General features: G+C 38.4%; 1 protein-coding gene across 4 annotated transcripts in view; it reads right to left on the reverse strand.

Annotated features, from left to right (window-relative positions):
* CALCR (calcitonin receptor) overlaps positions 1–24004 on the reverse strand; it is a 150744-nt gene that overhangs the window by 64385 nt on the left and 62355 nt on the right. The window contains exon 2 of one of the 4 annotated variants that reach the window (XM_072925535.1): positions 2614–2701. The exons of 2 other annotated variants lie outside the window; for them this stretch is intronic. In XM_072925535.1, the coding sequence (XP_072781636.1) occupies positions 2614–2661 (48 nt within the window). In that variant the 5' untranslated portion in view covers positions 2662–2701. The remainder of the gene's footprint in view (positions 1–2613; positions 2702–24004) is intronic. One more of the 4 variants, XM_072925536.1, reaches the window with a different exon arrangement.

The raw sequence follows: 24004 nt of genomic DNA on the forward strand, positions 1-24004 counted from the left end.
TTAGGGAATCACAGCTACACTAAGATATTTCAGGTAAAAGTCTCCCCTACTCAATAGGGGTGACCACCACAGGGGAACCACCAGCACCTACAGTGGGCCAAACAGCACAAAGAGCCTGGAGCCCAGAGGGGAAAACAAAAACCTCAAAAGGTTGGGCTGCTTTGCAACAACTCGCGGTGACCAACTGGGAGTGCAGGTCACAAATGACAGGATGACAGGAAACCATGGAAGTCATCAAAGAAGGGAGATCTAGAGGGTGTCTTGTAGGGTGGGTAGAGGAGAGAGATAGGAGATCAGCCCTGTCTGTTTCACAAATCACCTTACTTACTGTATTTTCCTCAGCCTCAGATAGTCGCTGACATGTCTCACAGTTCTTGGAACAAAGGAGTGATTTGAAGAACCAGCAGAATGGGAACAGCCTTTTTGAAAGAGAGAAACCCTTTATTCATCACAAACAATAAATAAAATGCAAAAAATTAACGGCTTCTACCATCTGCAGATGGGGAAGTTTTTGGAAAAATGACTGAGGCAAAATTTTTTCATATTTGGCCTCACAGCAGTATTCTGGATAAGTTTTGTGAAGGAAAAAAAAGTTTATTCATGGTCTACTTCTGTGACTTTGGCTTCTTCCCTACCAAAAGGGACATTAAAACCTAAGGAATGTCAACGTAGAGCACAGTATGCCCACTGCAGTGGGGAAGGAAGGCACATAGAGATTGGAAGCATGAAAATGTAAGTTAAGTTATCCATTGAGGTCAGAATATGAAGTGCTCTTTGGTGCAAAGATATTTAAAATTAATGCAGATCTCACTAAAGAGTTTTTAAAAGAAATCCCACCCTGGAGTGCTGCAGAAATGAGCACAGATCTAACATCGCACACATGCTCTCATGGGTGAGAGACTTAAAAGGTCTGGGGACAACAGGGCAAGGATCAGTGCTCCAGGGCTGACCTACAAACCCATACTGTAGGTTAAAGCACCTCAAGTGCTCAAAGTGCTGTTGACAATTTTAGTTATGAGAATATTTACAGTCATGTCACTTGACTGGGAGCAAAAATAAGCTGGATCTATTTCTTTTTTTGGCATTGGTTTTTTATAGGAAGAATTGTTGTTCTTTGTCAAGACCCCTATTAAGCTATGCAGATCAGATGGGATTCAAACCAGAAGAAAGCTGGTTTCTTTCAGGCTCTTTGTTACAGACATCTCTGTCCATGGGTGATTTCATAGGCAGTGCATTGTCACATGCACCCTTGTAGGATAGGTAGAACAGCCAGCCCAAATGGTCACAAACACCAGAATACTCTGGTATACCTCAGGTCCCAAATTTTCTTGGGACCAAGTTAGCAGAAATGTATCAACTCTCTTCAATTATTTCTCCATCTCTTCAGCTCTTCTTTGATGAAGGGTCCTAATCCTGAATCACGGATTCAATATTTTCCTGAAATAATGTGTTCTTTGCTGTTCTCCTGGATTCTCCATGATCTCATTTAATTGTTTTCTTTTTATCTCCAGGTATCCATCATTCTCTTACTGTTCTCTACTTTCCTTTCATTTTTTATCTATATAAATTTAAGTGGCAAACAGCATTGTGGACAAACTCTGCTAGGCTAAGAGGAGAGGTACAACCCAGGTAGAGCAGGTAGAGCAGTTGCTTATGGTCTCCAACGTATTTTCTACAGCATGTGGGTTCTTTTGCTTCTACAGCATGGGATTTGATGAGGCGGTACGCAGAGATATTTCACATTCAAATGTTAAAGAAGAAGATAAGAAGTAGAGAGGCAGGAGGAGCTAACCAAGAAAACACAAGAAGAAGAAGAAAAAGGTTTTCTTCAGGAGCACAGAGCTAGAGCTTAATGGGGAATAAGGTGGCAGACATCACGGAAATTACTCGTACCACATTAGGGTAGTGAGGTGGTTGTTCCCAGCAGCGTCATTCAGATACATTCTGATCATTCTGTAACTTAGGCTCTGGGCAGTATTCTCAATTCTCTTTGCCTGCAATGTCTATGATTTTATGATGATCAATAATAAACTGAGGTTTCACAAATAGAGATCAGCAAAAGGATTCCACTTATATGAGAGGTATGTAGTCAGGCAGAAATGAATTTACTACATGTTTAGAACCACAATTACTCAACAATGTTGCATACATTAAAATAAATGTAATGTTGATATGAAACAGTTGAAAATAGCATTTGAACTAATAAATATATTTATAAGAGTATTTTTAATTTTGGTTGCTTTCCTAATAGCAGATCAACTATAAACAGTGAAAATCCATCACTACTTAATTCAGTTTTTTTCACAGAACAACATTAAGGGCAGTTTTCAAACACACATGTTCCCATGATATACTGTAGCCTGTAAAACACAGAAATGAAAAGTCATATGCATAACTCTCTTCACACTTGCAGTTCTGTCTCACCAAGAAACAATGCTTTCAAGTTCAAACTTTTATTAGATAATCTTATTTATCTTTTGAATTTTATTAGTAAGGAAACTCTTCCTTCACCTGTGGAGTATAACAAGTATAACTCAGTACTCATTTTTGTCAACATCACCACAAGTTTAAATGCAGCAGGTGTCATGAGCAGTTCCATTTTCTTGGACTTACAGTTAGAAGGATGATGAGTAAGAAGCAACTCTGGGTTGTTTTTTTCATTGTGGAGTCTTCTTGGAGAGACACGTTGTAGATGACCCTTCTGGGAATTAAACAACAAAAAATAAAAGCATAATTGCACTTTTCCTTTTATTATAAATTCCTTGTCTTTGTGTATGAGCATATTTTTAGACTTAGTCTAGACTCTGTGTGTGTGGTTGTTTGAGCACCCCCAGCCTTACATGTGCTCAAGTTTGGTCTAATTGAACATTGGTACACTTTAAATTTAGTCTCCTCTGTGGATCTCTGGTGGTGAGTACAGATGGTGTGGGGTACAGCTCCATGTTGCTAGGTCACCAGCAGCAGATCCATGTTAAACCCTGTGTCTTTGTCAGCTGAGGCTACCTTGGTTGTCCTTTTTCTGATGCTTCTAAACTAATATAGAGCTGCAGACTTATGAACAATCTGGATATTTTAAACCTAACTTGCCAAACCCAGAAAGATCCAGTTAGCAAATAAGCGTAATAGCATCTCAAAAGACATGTTTATGAGGCTAGGGAAAGCCAGAGTTTGAGTAATCTCTAGCTAGGTGCACAAGCCTGTGTGGCAGGAAAAGAGAAACTGGGAACAACACGGTGGGATTCCACGCCTCCTGATGCAGCTGGGTGGCTGGGCTGTGGATAGACACACAGCAGTGTAAGCCTCAGGCCATCCAGCATGACTGCTCCAGCACAAAGTACTGGGGAGGCAGAGCATGGACATGGCTCCACAGGTTAGCAGGGAACTGGATCAGCAACTTTTTGGTTGTCTGGGTTTTTCCTACATCAACACCTATCCGGCCTATCCGGAAAATCATCCAGGTATAATGTCATTGCTTCACAGTTGTGGGAGTTCAAGCAAGTGGAGTTCTTTGCATTAACACACCATTTTAAGTTTTATATAAATTAAGTTCTCTATCAAAGTGGGAAATGCAGCTTTTGTCAAAACACATTGTGCCTTCTGGTGTCTCACAGACCACTCGTGGTATATGTGCTGAGCAACACAGGACATGTGGCTGTGATCACCTTCAGTCACAGTAATACAGCAAGCACTCACACACCTTCATTTTTCAGACAGCTTAAAAACTAGAAGTTAGGTGTTTTCTACCTGGACAAACAATCCTGTGAGGACTCTACACATTTGAAACCCATGAATTTAATGAGAAAAAGGCATGGAGGTCTGGATGTCTAGTCTAGTTGACATGCAGTGAACAACACAATGACTTGTGTAACATTTGTCTAAGCAACAGCATTGTAACAGCTTTTCTCATCTTTAAATGGTCTGGAAGGGCACTCATCTTCAGAGGGGAAATGAAATATTGTCTTCATCTAAAGCAGAAATGCATAATGTCAAAATGTGATACAGGTTTGGCACTTCCACTTAAATGTAGCACATGTGACCCAGTTATGTGTAGCACATGTTGCAGTCATGTGTGACTGCGATTACATGAAACATAAAGTGATGGCAAAGAGGGCTCAGAGGACTTGTTTCTAATAGGAAGTAGTCTTCTTACTATCTGAATCGTCCCAGAGCCATTCTGCTGTGCCAGAAGTATGCAAGATGCAAATGATACAGAAATAATATGTAGTTACACTGTGGGCCACAAACTTGCATTTGATTATTCATGGTAGACAACTCAACTAAAGCAAAAACTGGACATCTAGATCAGAGAAAAATGCCTGGAATTGTCTGCATATTTTCCAGGCTCTTCCCTGCAGTCTGTATTGTCAAACTGACAATAAAGATTAATGAAGAACATATAAACAAGGGCTCTTGCACAGCTGTACAGTGAGTACAAGCATGAGTATGGTGTTCATCCAGTTACTCACTATACTGCAAAGTGCTCTGCCAGTGTGGTGTAAAGCCAGTCTAGTAGGTGCCTCTATTCTTGTTAGCATCATCACTTCTGCTGCATATGTAGGGATTGGTATCAAGTTGGCAAAGGGAGCACTTTGCCTTACAAACTATTAACACCTTTAAAATACACAACAGTTTCTTCCAATGGCAGAGAGACCAACACAATACTGTGACCTAGAAAGCATAAGAAAGATCAAAGCCAGCTGAATTTATCTGCTATATACCTGCTTTTCCTGCACTTTGTGCCAAGAGCGCCTGCAGCACCAGGCTGGGTTTATGCCTGCAGCACCAGATTGGGTACAGCTGTAGATGTGGGTAAATCTTATTCTCATGAGATTTTGTGAACATTTGTTATTGTCTACTGAAAGAGCTATTTAAAATGTTTCTTTCTCCTGTCTCTCCTAGTTAAAAGAAGAAATCTGTAAAATATTTAACATTTTTTCCCTTTGTGTTAACTAAAATGACTGCACCATATAATAATACATATGAGTAAATGAGTAAGAACTATTTCCCATGCTGAACCTTAGCTACTTTATTTATTTCTAGTAATTTTTATTTTAGCCAGCTCTAACCATAGGAATGGCTGACATGCCAGATAAAATCTAGTGCTTTTTTTGTCTTTTTCACAGAAATCTTTTCCACTGGCAAAAATTTCAAGAATAGCTGAACAACAGTATTTTAACTATCAGACTATAAAGCCCCTGACTAAGGGGAGTTTTTTTTCTACTTCAACTATAAGACTGGCCCATTACACTACAGCACACTTAAGCTGGTATCAGTACTGGATCAAGGATGATGATCTCATTGAAATTAAAAGATACATGCAAATACAAAGTGTTGGTCAATGAGCAGGGCAGAAGCAACAGGGAGGCAGAAAGATTCACACAAGGGGAACCCCAGGAGATGGACTCTGTCAGAGGAACTAACCAACATCTCCACGGCTCTGACCTTATCTCCAGTGATCCAGGTTGAGGTGTGGCATGCCAGACAAGCTGGGATGTGCAAAGTCGTATGCTCAAGTGCTGTTTTGGGTCTTTTGTGTTAGAAGGATCACCTTTTGGCATGGACACTACAGCCCATGGGCAGCATGCCTGCAGCTGAAGGAAGGGACAGCCCAGAGCGCTGCAGCTGTGCTTCCAGGAACAGAGGGTGGAACCAGAAATGGGGCTGCTCCCCAGCATGTGCTCGCAGCACAACTCAAGCACACACGGGTTTCCATGGCAGAACCCACAGGAAGCTGTTCTCCAAGCCTTATTCTGGCTGCTCAGGACCACCTGACTTGTGCCAGCTCCACAGCCACACTATAGGGCCACACTATGGAGAGGTCAGGAAATCAGTTTTCAGCTGTACAATTTAAAAATCTATTTAAATGGGATTTTTAATTTATTTTCTTTTTTAAAATTACAGATGGAGAAACAATAATATTTCAAGCTGTTTTAAGAACAGGTATTGCAGATGTTTTAAGGTATGCATGAGTTTTTCTTGAGATGATGCTTATGACCATAAACAACAGGAATTATAGATAATGTACTGATAGTTCTTGGGATAATGGGAGCTTATATAAGCATGATTATTATGGCAATGTATAAAATTACACCAAAAATTATTTCCTTTGCTGGAGTTTCCAAGCAGGTTTTAGGTGCTATGCTGACTCCTGTTCCTATAATATTTAGTCTTTTTCCCTAAGTCCAACAACATACTTATTCAATGTTAAGTTAGAATAACATGCTGCATACATTTCAATTTTAGAATATCCATATTTAGGGGTTAATAATAAAAATATTTTCCATAATTGTGTTAATTCTCTGCCCCGGTTGCTTATAATAGTTACATATGACATCCCTGACTGTTATTTGAACTAGAATATTGTTCTTTCTTTTTTTGCAAAAGTAGCATTTATGTAGCTCATTGTGTGCTAAGGTATTCCTCCTGCTTCAGATATAATAGTGGTATCACTGAAACCTTGGGATTATACCTGAAACTTATCTGAGGATGAACACAGCATCCTACTCAGTCATGACATCTCTTTTGTCTCTGTCCAGTTATATACAGGTGCTGAACAGGTCTTCAATTACAATTACCATTGGGTCATCCAGAAAATGGGACAACCTTCCCTGCACAGCAATTTGCACAAGGCCAACAAGGGAAATTAGATTTAGTCAGAAAGAAGGGTGTATGAGGAAGATGTAAAAGAAGGCAGAACAGCAATAATTCTCTGCCATGTTCTGAAGAATTGAAAGGAAAGAAAGAAAGAAAGAAAGAAAGAAAGAAAGAAAGAAAGAAAGAAAGAAAGAAAGAAAGAAAGAAAGAAAGAAAGAAAGAAAGAAAAGAAAGAAAGAAAGAAAGAAAGAAAAGAAAGAAAGAAAGAAAGAAAGAAAGAAAGATAAATAAATAAATAAATAAATAAAGAAAGAAAGAAAGAAAGAAAGAAAGAAAGAAAGAAAGAAAGAAAGAAAGAAAGAAAGAAAGAAAAATAAATAAATAAATAAATAAAGAAAGAAAGAAAGAAAGAACGAAAAAGAAAAACTGGAAAAAACTTCTTTAATTATTCTGCTCTGATAAATCTGCAGTGCCATCTTTCACAATACTGCTGACATACCTTTAGATAAAGAAATGGTTTTAATAATGGTTTTTAAAATGGGAATTTGAGGAGTTGTGGCTAAGTACAGAAGTGTAATGCAAAAATCTCTTTCTCAGTGTGTTTATTATACTCAGAATTTATGAAACTTCACTTGCAACCTTCCTACTAGGCTGCAAGTCTCTTTGGGAGATTCTTTTCCACCCTATGCAGCTTTCTCAAGGTGACTAGCTGGGTACACATCCCAGACCACAAGGTCTCTATATTTTCTTATTTAGAGGTTTGCAGACCCTCCTCGGGAGTGCCTTGCCACTCAGCACAGAAAGCACCAACCTCTTCTGCCTGCAGTAACACTGGGAAACACTGGGCAGACACCGAGCAAGGCACAGACAAGACAGCAGATCCTGCTGCTGAGTGTTTAAGGATTTTGGATCTGGGGAGGAGGTCAGTGTGTGTAGCCAAACATGCAGATAGTTTTGAGGAAAGCATTAAAATTATCCCCTCACTCCCAGTGGGACATCTTACCCCTGGGTTCCTAATTTAGGTTACTGCTTTGGGAGTGAGCTGTATATCACCCTTCTACAATCCCAGGTCTTGTGCAGACCAGCATTGTAGTTATAACCCCACCAGGAGAGGAAATGCCAGGAGTTCAATCCCCTTCTCTGAGATGGTAGTACAGCCAGTCCCTCCCAGCACATTCTCTAGTCATCAGCCTGCAATAGTCTTGAAATGGTTTAAGTGGCACCAGGATCTCCTGGTACTTCCAATAGAAATCGTGTTTGCTCCTCAGTTATTTCTCATATGCCAAAAACTGATGACCATCAGTCTCAGGCAGAGAGATGGGTCTCCTTACAGCTTCTAGTTAAGTGTCCAGGGAGATGAGGCAAGGCAGAATATGTATCTACTGTCTTCTACTCCTGTACTCCCTGTGGCTTGCCTTTGTGCAGTACCTCAGTGTTTTGTCTAACCCTCCTTTTCATTCAGGAATCACCTGAGAAATAAAAATTCCACATTCTCAGTTTCTGGTGTCAGGCACATAAAGACATTGCAACATTAAAACTGCAGGTATCCAGGGCACTTGCAACTTATCTCATTTATTTTGGGAGTGTTGGAGACCTAAATGCTAATTTGTGTGATGACTATCGGCTATTATTGTAACAGATCACAGTTTCCATTAGCTTGCCTGGTGGAGATTGTGAACTTCATCTCCAGTGTGTGCTATGTTAACAAACTGAAGCTATCAGCGATGGCAAATAGGCAATTTCAGATTTACACAGAGGAAATGACCAAATAATTCTGCTTTATTGATTCATTTGGATTACATTGGAGCTGCAACACTTGGTATTTCATTTTTCCATTTAAAACCAGTCAACAAAACGAGGTTATTTTACCTTAGATTTCGCTTTAACCAAATACTTTCCAATAAAGCAGATGAAAATAGGAAGAAAGTAGCTACAGAATTGTCTGTGTCTATTTTTAAGATAATCACAAATTTTCTAAGCCCCCACATTACATATCTGAGCAGCCAATGTGATCTTACACACCAGTGAGGAAACTGAAGATGGTAGTTCTTAGACTGGGTAATACAACAGAGACAAGTATACTTTGAAAAAACAAAAACAACAAAAAAGCCAATAAATATGGTGTGAATAAGAATTATTTGTCTAGGACTTTAAAAATATATGAGCCAAATTATCCAGAAGATTTTCAGGAAAGGCTGAACATTTCATGAAAATAAAGCATCAAAGATGTTAGAGGAGTTGATTCCTTCCACCTCCCAGGGCATAACTTAGGAGGAGGGTGCTGAGATATCTGGCTGAGCACTGATTCAAATCCATTTGTATTACATGTACGTATGGGTGGGTGTAGTGCCTCTGCATCCTCTAACAACTGTAAATTGAGGGTGGTGCCTACTGCTTGTTAGTAGCCAAAAAAACCCCAGTAGCCAAAATTCCCTCTAATTCTTCAGAGCTTAGAAAGCCATTGCTAATGATCCTCTTGGCTGTTGGACAGAGGGTTTTATGAGGTTCCAAGTAAAAGCAAAGTAAATTTCAGGAAGAGATTAGCAAAGTATTTCAGCAGATTTGTTGGCACACAAAGTGTGGAATACTTACACAAACCCAACTGTGTAATTAGTTTCAAAAAAGTTAGTTTCAGACTTTTGAAAATGTCTTCTATGAAGTATTCTAGCTCAAAATGTTAACAGCATTATGTCAAGAGTTGCATACCAAGCAATTCTGGAGTTCAGCATTTACAGGAGCCTCTGTACCTTGTTGCATTTTTCTGAATTTGGCAATATTATACTATTTTACCCAGAAATAGTACCTGAGGGACTAGATTTTATGCCTTTGCACCACAAGCTCTCCTGATACAAACAGTGGTTAAAGGAAGGGGTTTAGAGGTGGAGGAGATGCTGAGTAATAACAGCTCATCTGCCCCTGCATTGAACAATTTAAGCTTTTGTGGAATTGAAATGAAAAGAAAAGTGACTTTTATGGTTTTGCAGTGAAAGAAGAAACAACACGGGCAATTATGTTTTTACTTCAGCCATAATGCAGGACAGAGAGTCGATCATACCGTGACTCTGGAAAATGAGTTCATTGCCTTCTATCACTACTCAGAGGATACGCTCTTGAAATAATCTCATTGTTACAAAACGATGATTTCTCACATAAGAATTACATCAGGCCCTCAGCACCCATCAAAGTATCATAGAGTGGTTTGGGCTGGAAGGGACTTTTAAATATCAACTAGGTCAAAACCCCTCTGCCATGGACAGGGACACCTTCCACCAGCCCACGTTGCTCAGGGCTCCATCCAGCCTGGTCTTGAACACTTTGGGGGATGGGGCATCCAAAACTTCTGGGCAACTTGTACAGGGTTTCATCTCCCTCACTGTAAAAAAATTCTTCCTAATATACAGGCAAAATCTAACTTCTTTCAGTTTAAAACCATTGATCTTTTCCTGTGACTACAAACCCTGGTCAAAACTTTACCCTATCTTTCATGTAAGACCCTGTTAGCTACTGAAAGGCTACAATAAAATCTCCCTAGAGCCTTCTCTCCTCCAGGCTCAAGACCTCCAGCTCTTTCAGGTTTTTTCCATAGGAGACAGCTCCAGCTCTCTGATAATTTTCATAGCCTCCTCTGGACTCATTCCAACAGCTTCACATTCTTCCTATGCTGGGGCCCCAGAGCTGGGTGCAGCACTCCAGGTGGAGTCTCATCAGAGGCAGCAGAGGGGCAGAATCCCCTCCCTCAACTAACTCACCACACTGCTTTGGATGCAGCCCAGGATGCAATTGTCATGTCACAATGTTCACACTTGATGATGACAGCTTTAATTTTTTTTAGATCTTACGATCAAATTTGAAATACTGAAGTTGAATGCAAATCCAACAATTCTGAAGCAACACTCAGGATTGTACTAGCTCTGCTTTCAGTAATGGATAACAAGATAAAATCAGCAATATTTTAAAAATCTTGCTAAGTACCAGGAAATGTTACCATGTTAAAGTCAAATATTTCCAATCTGTGGAACAAAGAAGGAGAAAAAAACCAGAAAGCTGTGTAACAAAGCAGAGGAATAAAATCTGTAGCACAGCATTCCTGCCATTCAGAGTGCTGGGAGAGTGGGACTGAGTGAAGCAACTTTGGCCACTGGTCCACATTGAACAGATGGGAGCAAGCACACTGCAGGAATGCCTAGTTCATCACTGAATGTTCCTCAAAGCAGAACACTTCCTTGCCATTTTGCTGCATCATTATGAATCTCTGGCTTAGCATATCACACAGTAGCACAGTATAATTTTAGCCTTTTAGGCCCAGCTGCAAAATGTCTTTTGAAAAGTGCTTGCAGTTTCTGGAGGACTTTGCACCAGTGTTTGTACAATAAGAAAATATGCAATTATCTAATCTTAGAGACTGTGCAGCTTGGACAAGCCAAAAGTTTGGGATGAATACTACCCTGCTGTAAAACAAAGGTTTTGAAAGAATTGCATACATTTATGTCAGACTAAAATCTTTTGCACAGCCTGCAAAATTAAAGCAGAATTTAAAATTATTCTCTCTATATATAATATTTTAACAGGGTATACAGCTTTCAGAGTCCTTATCACCTTTGTGGATAAGATTTATATTAGTATATTTAAAAAGAAGAATTGTAAGGGTAGAGCTAAATGCAAATTACTCAAAAAAACTGAAACATGCTACACAGTTTCAGTCAAAACTTTTGAGTTAAGGAAAAAGCCACATGCATGGTTGTATTATAACTTTAGCTGGAACACCAACCCAAATGTACTTTACATGCAGCCTAGACCTTACATACCAAGCATGTCTGTCAATATATTTAAAAATACTTTAACAAATTCTTGAGTTCACTGGAACAGGAATATAATAACAAGGTAGACCTGGATGGACTTTGGAAACACACATAAAGAGTTAGGGAGAAGTAAGAAAAACTGCAGGGTAAGAGGTGAATGTAAGGTAATTTTTCCAATTACCAGATTATTTCTATATCACACCAAAAGAATCTTCAAATAATTTGATTAATGTTACATCATACATTACATTCTTCCCTCTGGGATCAACATTTGTTTTGGTCTCAGTCCTTTCTTGATTTCACATATTAAGTTTTTTGTTATTTTTTTTTCTTTTGGTTGCAGCACATACTGCAAAGAAAAACAGTTATTTAATATTTATTTTTAGCCAGTTCCCTCTCAGTTTTCCATTCAATCCTTCCTCAGGCGAACTCCCACTGCCCTTTTTTTTTTTCCCCCAAGAATACATTCCTATAAATTATTGGAAGCAAGTGAATATTTTATGGGGTGGGCAAAAAAACAAGAAAAATATTATAAGTTCTTATTATGTCAATGTTTTTATATTAGTCATATAAAGTGTGAAAATCCTGTGAATAGATTGTTTTAAATCAAATGCACATGACATAAATTTAAAACATTTTGTTTCCACTTGGCAGAATAGTCCATACTACACAGCGGGATGTAGGTTTCAATTCGACCTCAAAAAATATGAGCCTGTGTGGAAATAAAGCATTTTTCTTGAGTCTGGTTCTGATTTTATAGCAGTTTTGCTAATAATGAATAAAAATCTTGATTTTGATTTGAGGTCAGGGTATATAGTTGTTGATCTCTAAGGGTTGTATCTAAAGTATTATGAGGGTATTTTAAATTCTATAATAAAAGGACACACATTTTATGACAGTCTCTGGAAAAGGCTTTGCGTGTCTGAGGTCTCAATTAACTTTTAAGGATACACCAGTTGGTTTACCTAAAGATTTTTTACCTCTGCTGATACATCTTGCTTTACCTATGCTCCTAAATTATTACATCTACTACAACACAGATACTTCTGTATTACACCTACCCTATAATGAGAGAAAAGTGACCCAAAGCTGTCACTGCATTTTAAACTATTCTTGCATCTAATCTAAAGATGAATAAAAATACAATAATGTAGTGATTGATGGGGATATAGGAAAAAATTCAATAAAAAATCAGTAAAAATAAGATTATCTTCATCAGCTATTACAGATTATTTGAATATCACGGCTGTAGTGCTTGGATATTTTGTTGTCCCTGTCAGGAATTATGGCACCATTACTATAAAAGGTTAAATTGAATGCAGCCATCAAAATTTCCATAATTTCAGAAGTTTGACAGGGCAATTTACATATAGTAAAGTACTATGAACTGACATTTTCCCAAGAGGTAGCTATTAGCAACTAAAAATTCTGTGGAAGGCTTCCAGACTAACATACATGAAGAGATGTACTTTCAGTGTTAACTAGGCAGGTGAAGTTCACAGTGCTTAGGTTAAAATAAAGGGTAAAATGGGTCTTTGCCAAGACCTGCAGAAAGAAGGTTACTGTTTTTTTCATGGTTCCTCTTTTTATCTGTAAATTAGAGTGGATTAACAAGGAATACAGATGAGAGAATGGGAATCACCTAAACTGTGAGAGAAGTCATTACTGGTGTAACTCACTCATACGCTGCAAGAAAATTTCATAAAAAGCCTTGGTTCTTTGTCTTAAACATTACTCTGGGCTTGCAGTCTGGAGTCCAGGTTCATCCAAGTGTCCCAGAGGAACAGCTGAATCCAGATGAGATACTATTTGCAGGAAAACAATTTCAGGAGATGGCTAAAATAGATGGTGGCTGAAACACTTGAATGCACCTTGTGAGCTGAAAGGTCTCATTCCTCACTACCAGTATTAACGATGACCTTTCAGGGACACCAGCTGCTAGCCATGCAAACAGCAGCTCTGGTGACTTCTTCCTCTGCGTATAAATATTAATAATCAGAAGAATTTTCGTAACCAGTTGTGGGATTCAGAATCTCAGCAATACCTTCCACAGCTCCCAAATACACATGGTGAATGACCAGCCAGTCATCTGAGAGATTTCACTGGAACCCAAGTATTCAAGTCCATGGAAAAAAGCTTCATTTTCTGGCAAATCAGTAGTGGACGTAATATGTAAAACAAAAACAAAACCAAAACAAAAAACCAAACAAAACAAAAGACCAAGAAAGATGGTGAAGCTTGAGAAAGTCATACAAAGGAGAAACAAGGTCTTCCACCACAAACTTCCCAGCTAGGAGGAGCAGAGCAGAGGCTTTGGATCTATAAGTTTTCATCTTTCTGCCAAGATGAGCTATCATGAATATGTTGTTGAGAAGTTAGTGAATTAAGCTTAGTGTATTAAGCTGCATTTATTGAAGATCTCTTCTACCCTGCATTCTGAGGGCAACAATGAGAATTTAGGCTGACTCTCACAGATTGTCATTTTTGCTTTAGCTGTCCATTGTTCAGGGAGTAAGATCAGACCCAGATCCCCAGAGTGCCAAGGTTCTCACTGCCTTCAGAAGAACTGCCCTTCTGTGAGCCATGGCTTTTTCTTCTTCCATTATGCATGTTGAGTGGAGCTCTGAGACAGCAATGGGAAGTGAACCTACTCACCTTGAAAAGGAAAATGGCCTAACATGGGAATGATTTCTTGTCACTTATATTGTCTCTTCAGAGCCCATTAAATGGTATACTGATTTCTTTTTATTAGCCTCTTGGCAATGTCACTGTCTCATTTGATATTACTGTTATTATTTTAAAGTTCATTTATTTGATTTTGTTGTCTTTTCATGTGTTATTTTGTATATGACATTCTAGTCCGACAAATAATGTGTAGCCTAAGTTTGTGGGCACTAGTGGGGGACAGGGCCTCTCAAAAGCCCTTGAGCCAGGGCTAGTAAGGCAGGCTGGAGGTAAAGCATCGTGTGGTCTGGCTCCCACCTGCTCCACTGTTAGCACTGGAAGCCTCTGGGGCCACTGCAATTCTCAATCAAGTCAGTCAAAATCCAATTACAATCACTTATAATGTATTTCTTAATTCCAAATGCTTCCTTATGCCAAGGTTTGCTTTTGGTAAAGTCTTGATATACACTGGCTGAAGAATGTCGTTAGCAGGGTTTTATTTTGCTGGGGCAGATGAAATTAATTTCTGGCTCCAGTACCCAAAGGATTCAGAACCAACCCCAGAATGACATCTGAAGTCACTAAGGACAAGCCTCCAAGTTTTGAGTCAGCTGAACATCGAGTCAATTTTCCTTTCTGAGCACATTCCAGACCCATGCAAGTGCCAGAGGACTGCTCTTAGTTTAGCATATAGAGCTGGAACTTGGATGCTTATGTAACAGGTAGGCTTAGGGCTTCCCCAAATCTTCCTACCAAATCCAGCCATAGAGACAAAGGATAATCTGGATCACAAATGATAAAGTTAAACAAGAAAATAAATGCCTCCAATGTAGCAGCCTATTTGTAAGACTTTTCAAAATAAACCCCTGGAAGTAATCTGTAATTCTCAGGAAGATTTTCCTGTTACACCATAGGTTGCCAACTTTAATATTTATTTCACTGGCAATAAATTAAAAGACTTGAAACTTTAGACTCTCTGTGATGTTAAAAACTTCAAATATCCATCCATGATCTAAAGCTTCATCTGGAAAAATAATAGACGGTCTCTTCCATAAATTACATTGCCAAAGTGCCTTCATACGGAAAGTACTTCATATAGCAGATAGAGGACAAAAAGGGAAGCACATTTGGATGAGTACTGAGATTCAGAAAAGATTTCTGATGGCTCTGGAAAGAAGTCAGAACAGTCTTTTCAAAAGCAGCTGTAGCTGACCTTGTTTCTCATCCTGACTGTCTCATTAAATCCAAATGTACGAGTGTCTACGGGTATGTGTGTAAACTTCTGCAGAGAGGTATAAAATATCAAGATGTAGGGAATTTAACACAGCCTATTATGAGATCTGTAGAGATCATGTCTTGAGGCCTTTTGCCCCTCTAGTGTTTATTTGGCCTTATGGTGATGGAAAGTTCTCAGACTTTTATTTGCTTATTAGTAACTTGGAGCTTTTGCCTAAAGCTTGCCAAGTATTCCTCCTGATGCGGCACTTGACCTTTCTATGAAATATATATTTCAGACACCACCAATTTAAAAGGCACCTAAAGAATATTTTTTTCTTTAACAACCAAAATATTTTTAGTTATGTCTGCATTTTGGATCTTCTGCACTGTACTTAGTGCCTCACCAAGAAAGTGAGAGGCTCAGCTTTGGTTTCTTAGAGTAAAATCTGGATTTACATGTCACCTAGTTCACACATTGCACATAGACAAGCAAAAATGCAATGCAAAAGCCATGTATTTTATCTGTGGACTGTAAACAGCATCTGTATATTTTTTCTTTATTAAGATAAAAATATCCATAATATTTTAAGTCTTGGGGGTTCTTATTAATTAGTTTTTTACCAGTATGTGAAAGAAAATATCACTTTTTAAGCCTCATTCAATGATCCCATTTGAGCAGGTGTTTCACATATCTACAAAGGAAAGAAAAAACAATTCTTTGACTGAGGAAGACATCACTGTGAAATTAGTAGCACAGTATAATAGTACAGTTCACAGCAAAGACACAAATAGCAGAATGTACTTTACTGTGCCTATACATCCTAAAACTTCTCCTTCCACACCTTATAGTCATAGTTCCCTTCCCTACATTTAGCATTTTCCCACTATCCTTTGCTTCTTTTCACCTGTGCATTTTTTTCCAGAAGATACCATTTCCATGTTCTTTAAATACAGTCATAATGCCATAATGATAGCACAGAGTTCCACAGCATAGAAAGGAAAATCTGGTGCAATATAAATTTAGTTTACTTTCAGTGAATATTGTGCTAACTGCTTCCCATACTGTTTCAGTAAAACACTCATATGGAATTTATCTCAAAGCTTTACACCCTACCTAGCTGGCTGTATTAGGTCTCAAAATCCCCAGCTCTTTGTTAAAGAATTAGGATAGGCTTCTGGAGTTCTGATTATTTATTTCTGCTCCAGAGATCGCACCATGACAAACTCATTCAACTTTAATTTCCCTCTTAATGAAAAGACTTGGTAATCCAGGTTCAAATAATGAATCCCACAATCCCTTTGAAAAGACTTCAAAAGAAACAGCAAAAATACAAACAGCAAAAAAAACCCCAAGCAAACAAAAATCCCCAAACCAAAACCAAAACAAGCAAACCACTCTAAAATGAACAAGTAAATTAACAACGCCACAAAAGCTACTTTAGGAAGTGAGTTCTGCAAGAACCACTGTAAGAGGGATTAAATGCATTTGGATTGTATGGTTCAAACAGCTGGTAAGCAAGGAAGGACTCAGCCCGTGCATCCACCTGTGTCAGCCTTGTTTAGGCACGGCTTCAGAAATGCTCCCCACAGCAAGCTGCATCTGGACACGCACTGCATCCTATCACCAACATGCAATATCACATTGCTACACAGACAGAGGAGCTGCTGGGCAGGGGATTGGGTACACGCTGCTGAATAACTTTATGTTAAATCTTTTAATTTACTGCAGCTGGTATAAAATAAAAAACTTTCACTTGTTGTGGTTCCTGGGCAGTATCAAATGCATGAAACTCCACTTTTACTCCAGTGTCATCAAAATATGGGGCGTGGTCAATGACAATAACCAAATGTGTGCATTTTGTGGTTTGAAATGTTTTAATAATGAAAGTAATTTCTTCATTCATCTCCTGTAATCATATTCACAGTAATGGGAGAGGATGTGAAAAATCATACTGCTCCTATGATGCAACATTTGCTCCTTGAATTTTTTGCATTAACTCTTGTCCAGCCATTCATCTCTATTGAATAATTCTACTAGATTGGCTTGCTTACTTGATATTCAAATTAGAATAATGGGACAAAATCAAATAATAAACTTATTTTCTGACTTGCATAATATGGTTTTATACCACTTCCTTCTTGTGTGATCTGATCTATGTCCAGTAAAACCAGCTTTTGGTACAGCACTTCAGTGGCTTCATACTTCAATGGCTTCAATGGCTTAGCTAGACTTAAGCTAGTGGGCAGGTCTTGAATCCTGCTCTTGGTATCATTTTTCTCAGTGGATCTAGGTTTTGACTCAAAAGTTTTGATATCTGTAACCAGATCATTAACTTAGTTATCTGTAACTTGATCATTAGCAGCACAAATCTGGCTTTACTTTCATGAGTTCTGCCAGGAAAAGTGGAACATATGAGGAAAAAATAATCGGTGCATGAACTGAACTATGAACATTACCTTTGACATGAAAGGCAGCATAAAAGAAAAATTGCTTATTCCATTCTGGCCGTCAAACTGCAAAAGTCAGGAGAGGACTTCAAACGTAAAATAGAATCCTTGCCAAGAGCTGCTTTTACTCGATCGGAAAGGACTGGGCTAAAGCCAACACACTGACCTCCACAGGGAAATTCAGATGCCTAAGTCATGCAAGATGATGAGAGGAAGACAGATGCTTGGAGCTCTTGAAACTAGGTCCCAGCTACTACCAGGACTTCTGCTAACAGATACTGAACCCATTCCTTAGTCTGATGACAGATACTGAACCAGCTCCTCAATCTGATGATTCAGCCAAAAAGATATACCACAGACTTGTATCCTGGCACTGCCAGTATTCCTGTGTTAAAGAGGAATACACAGCATTTACCTGGTTTACAGTGTTCATGTTTCAAGAGATGCAGACATAGCACACAGGGGTGCTGTATCCTATGTGAGCTTTCTGAAGTGAGTGACCCCTGGTGCACATTATGAGTGCTATCCCTTTCGATCTGTGCATCCACAGACCTTCTGGAGGCAAAGCAGCAGATCAGCAGCAGAAGGCCATCTATACCCTGAACAGCTGGGCAGAAGGTTTCTGTGGCTTCTGTTGACATCTGGTGTCTCTTACCTGATGTCAATGGATGTGTATGTTGTGGGCTGCTCTCTCCTATTACTGGATGGGACACCTCCCTTCTTAAATTCTTTGCCCACAAAGCAATCAACAGTGGCTTGACAGTGGTCAGTTGTCTGTGTACCAGGGTGGAAGAACGTCAATACTATTCTGCAGGACATTTAACTAAAGACATTCTGAAATATGCACATGAAAGAAATCCTCTGTGCTTTGACATGGTATGGAAAAGTGCTGCAATCAGGGCTCCCACCTGAACAAAAGGGCTCCTGGGGAAAGACCCAAGTACATTAGGATAGTGTCAAAGCTCTGAACTCTGACACTAGGCAAGCGCATTTCAGTTCCTCACTTTCAAGGAAAGGATTAGTCACGTACCATAACAAAATTACCTGTTTGATTTCATTAAAAAAAATAAACAGATTTTATATTGCATTTTTCATTTTATATAATTTAGGTTCTCATTTAAGCTACAAGTATCATATATATCAAGCAAATCTTGACTCGTATCTCCAACCTGAAAACCAGGAAATGTTTGTTTCTGTAAGTATGATCAAATGCTGCTGATTAAAATAGGAAGCAAAGCTTAGATGAAAATAAAGATTCTAGTTGGAAGATCAGGACTTTTTTGCATCTCTTCTGGAACAGAGCAGCAACAGTCTTTACATTAAAACTAATGGCTTAAAGTTATTTAAAGGGTCTGTTTCTTTTTTCTACCAGGTGTACCTTATTTTAATTTCTCTCTATAGCTATTGTTCAGAATACTGTCAAATTGCTCTGCTCTAGTGAGATAATTAAGGAGTTACCAGCAGATATACAAAAGACCCTAAATCCTCCTTTGCCTATTAAGTGACCTTGGAATGATATTATAAATCTTCTGTTTGGATGTGTTGAAAATCAATGACCTATCTCTAGTGCTGTAATTTTAACTCCCATTACACTGCATTTGCATTTCAGCTTTCATTTTCAAAGGAAAGCCAATGAAGTGATGATATTGTTTTGGAGCTGGTCTGGGTGCAGGATACTCAGCAATGCACAGATCCTTCTTAGCAAAACTCACCAGTGCTCCATCTTTATGTAATGTGGGGACGCTCTTCCAACAGTTGCAGTGACAGTTCCCTGGGAAAAATTGCTTATTTATAGTACTCAATTTTTTTGGAAGACCAGGACTGTGGCTTTTCAGAATTTTCTGTTTCTTTCTGTTTGCGCAGGACTTAACCATTGTAAAAAAAGTGATACTGTCAGCACTGGGTACAATAGGGTCTCACTGAGAATTCTTGTGCCAGGATAGAGGTCAGTGGTTTAAGCAGATGCCTATAGCTAAATAAATATCTCATATAAGATTTTAATTCTAGAAGTGACAGCTTTGGGAAAGATTGTTTGGTAACTTCATTTGTGATGTCAGGTTCTTCAGTGTGGGAATTTAAGCATTGGATTGCAGCATTTATAACAAATGACTATATGAGACAGTGATAAACTCAAATTAATTTTTAGATGAAAAATATTTTTAAGTACCTAATTTTTTGAGTGTGGATTCCTTAATTAAGTACCTTAATTTTTGAGTGTGGAGCCTTAATTCCAGGACTAAGTCATTAATAATAACATATACTGCTGATTGAACAGGAATAAACATCTGGCCCATAAATGTAAATTACATGTAACAACTCTTAAATTATTTTCAATTTTGAAGTTGCAAGCAATATTTTTTCTGATTTAACTTTGGCTTTACTTTGGGTCACTAGTACTGTTCAAGCAAAGTCAACATTTGATATTGATTTCAATGAAAAGAAGCTTGAAGCAGACAGAGAAAAAGAAGGCTGCTGCAAAGAGAAGGGCAGTCTCCTGCAGAGAGCGAAGCTGACGAAAAGACAAATCTCTTTACTCATCCTGGATTTCTAGCTCAAACATCCTCCCTGGTAATTGCAGTTCTGAGCTAGGGTACACAGCACTGTCCACACAAACAAAAATGCCTTGCTACAATCAAATTAATAATGAGGGCTTAGGAATAAGTTCACAGCCCTGCTTAATTACAAGTCTCATAAAATTCAACAAAGCCTTCATACAGGCTTGTTACTAACACACTCTGACGTGTGCTTTCCTGCTCCAATCTCATTCCATAGGCTGCACAATTTGAAGTTCCAACAAAGCCCAACACATGTTCTAATGCCAAGAGAGACTTTAATCTCCACAATTTCCTAAAATCATGGGGTAAAGCTGTCTCCAGGGATGCAGGTTCTGAGTCTATATGAATATTGGGCTATTTCTTGAAATTTTGTTTCAAAAGCCAAGCTCATGTATTGGAAGTTAACCAAAGTCAGTTGTCAGACACAGAAATAAATTTTTGTTCTGAGGAGACAGAATGAAAGAGCCTGTGGATTGTGACACTCTAATTCCAAAAAGAACAGCCATGATTTCTAATGCCAGCACAGAAAATAAACTGTTTCTTTTTGTTTTCCTGGATATAAATTAACTACCTTTTTCCACTTTACAATCTATGACTTGAACAGGACATTGCTTCTTACTTGAAGTTAAGTTAGAAAAACAGAGTGGAAAATCTTCCCTAACCAGTTTTAAGACCAAAAAATGGTACCAAAATGGGAATGAGGTAGTGTAAAAATTAATGCAATTCCTTACTGATAAAGTTTCATCAGATAATAGCATCAAACACACTCTATTTGTACTGGAATTCAAGGCAATTTCACCCGAGCCTTCTAAATTCATATGTATGGACTATAATTTCTGCTTTCAGGCTTATTTTTTATTGAAACTATGTAAAATTTTTATATTCCATTGAAAATAGAAGCAAAGAATTATTTTCATACTTGAAGTAAAGCTAAGAGCAACTGCACTTTCAAAAAAGCCTGGCAAATACAGTCAGACAAACATACATCTTGGTTACATGCAGCAGTCTACCTAAAGATCCTGGTCACTAAACACATTTGAGGAATTAAATCATTGAAATTTGCATCATTATAAGACTATTTAGGGACTTCCAGAAATAAACATTTGCTTCGGGAAGCATAAAAATACATCAGGCAGCTCTTGTGCAATTATAAAAATTGCACTCTTAGAAAATACGTAGGATTCAAGTGCACCAATAGTTCTTTGAAGTTATGAATGCTGACAGGAGAATGCCTTCTCCACTATGGTGATAGATGGTTCACACCAAAACATAGGCTGTTCTCTCTTTCCCCACAGATCAAGTCATACATACTTTTTTTTCTTACAAATATGCAGTGTGCCATAATGATATCACAAACAGGTACACACAAGGTGAATAAACTTTAAAACAAGTCATAGTGGTATCTGTAAACTTCCTTGTCAATTCATGCTTTCCTACAGTGTTTTCTTCCCTTTCTCTTTGTAAGTGTAATGTAAGATCTGTATATCCTACCATACTTGATACAGTTAGAGAACAAAAGGTATGAAGAGGGGACTAGACCCTAGACGTAAAATTTTCTGTATTCTGGAAAGAGCTATGCAGGGAACTTCATACTTTCTCAAGAACAGCAAATATCCTTGACTAGCACTGCTGCAAATTACTACTCAAACATTTAATTCCCATTTATTTTGTCAGAATGAGGAGAAACAGTTAAGGTCTCCAGTGTCTTTGGCATTTACAGATTTAGAAATTATTGTCAAGACAAGCGTAACCCCCTCTGTAAGTGTGCACAGAACAGAAGCAAGGAAATGTTTGTCAGCCTAAGACCTGAATTGCAGCTTTCTGTACTCTGTGGAGAAGTGTTAATAGGTTTTTCATATAAAAAAAAGAACAGTATCTCCTTCATTATCTGAGCCACAATGAAAAATTGAAGGAATTTTGAGTCTTGGGAAGGAGCACGCAAACCATCTGTAGCCTTTGTAATGCAACAGCCTTAAACTTTTCACAATTCTCTCTACAGAAGAAAAGCAATAGGCTATTTCAGGACAGGATATTGGGGCACAGTGCTAACTACAGGTTTTGACTGAGGAAGGAATGATGTTGGGAAAGGTGGTAATTTTTGTACATTTACAAGAAAATTTGTGCAAAAATAAGGGACAAGATAAAAATAGTCATAAATCTTGATGACAAACCTGAAACTAAGACCAGAGAGTATTAAAATTATCATTAAATAATAATCTTTTCATTAACTAGACAGCTGTTACAATTAGCATTTCTGTATTTTAGGCAATGTAAGGAATTGCAAAATCTGTCTTCTATCCCTTCTTGAAAAAATATTCCAGCATAGTCTTTAGAAGTAGTGAATATTCTGGTCTTATTTGATTTAACAGTCTCACACGACACAAAACCTTAATTTTGTTTGATAAGACTGGGAAAGGCACAGGAAATGACAATGAAAAGAGATTTGGGGTTAATCCTAGAGGAAAGAATCCAGTTTACGTTGTGCATACAGAGGTTCTGGTACAAGTTGCAGAGCAAGGCACAGGCATCAGCAAGACTCTTGCCCTTTTGGACACAATATGAACTAAATCATCATATGTCTTTCTGTATGCCTCTGGTCCATTAAACTGTTTTCCTGGGGAACAGTAACCATTGCTTCCCCTGAAATGAGTGCTGTTGGTAAAAGGTGCAGACAAGCCACCAAAGTAGTAGAAACAGATCTGAACTAGTGCAACAAAGTGTGAAATACTAATCCTGATACAAATTGTTTTATCTCCTTTGTGTGGGCTATATGAGAATGACTCAATTTTGAATGTTCAGTCCTCCCTACTCCTGGCAAGAGAAATAATGGCCCAGTTAACCTACATCACTTTATACACAGAGGAAAACAGAATATACATCATAAGGTGCTTCAAGAACAAGAGGATAATCCAGTACTTTTGGGGACCAAGCAATTATCTTCTCCTTTTCCTCATCTAGAAAATTTGCCTCCTGATCTGGTTTCTTCCTGCATCACGTGATGGAGAAGTTGGGAGTCAGCACTAGGAATAAGCATCTGTGTATGACATAAATTCTCACCTATAAGCTTATCAGTGCTTCCTCCCATAGCAAGCAGTCCCAGAAAAGAGTTGTATAAGCAGAGTAAAAGTGGGCTGCCCATGCCATGGAAGTGAATGCAAGCAGTGAGGCCACCCTGGGCTGACCACCATGTAGGTTGCTACCACTGCAACTGGGATGGGAAACCTCTCACACACAGGGGACTCAGACCAAGACAGAGAAGACTTCCTCCTGGCAGAAAATCAAAGAGAGCTGAACAGAGTTACTAAAAGCATTTATTTTTATTAGACTCTTTCTCACTAACACTTTTTTCTAATTCATCTGTCAGAGTCTCAAGATCAATTTATTTATAAATGTAGTTATGCCGTTATCAATCAAATAACTGTATTATCTGTACATCCAGGCTAAAGTGAATCACCATCACAGAAATCTTGCTTCAGTGGGTTTATGAAATACACTAATGTGCTTTATTTGTTTTCGTGTCAGTACATCTGTCCAGCCAAATTGTACTCTTCAGAAGCTTCACAGTTCAATGTCAAAGTCTTTTTAAACAAATCAATGCTGCAACCTTTAACAAAGAACCAGTCCTTCAGTTCCACATGGAATCCTTGCTTTGAAGACACAAAACATGAACAATTTAAAATACAACAGGACAGATCCTCATCCTTTACTGTAAGTAAATGGGAGTTA

This window comes from Taeniopygia guttata, chromosome 2, assembly GCF_048771995.1.
Source record: "Taeniopygia guttata chromosome 2, bTaeGut7.mat, whole genome shotgun sequence".
Lineage (NCBI taxonomy): Eukaryota > Metazoa > Chordata > Aves > Passeriformes > Estrildidae > Taeniopygia > Taeniopygia guttata.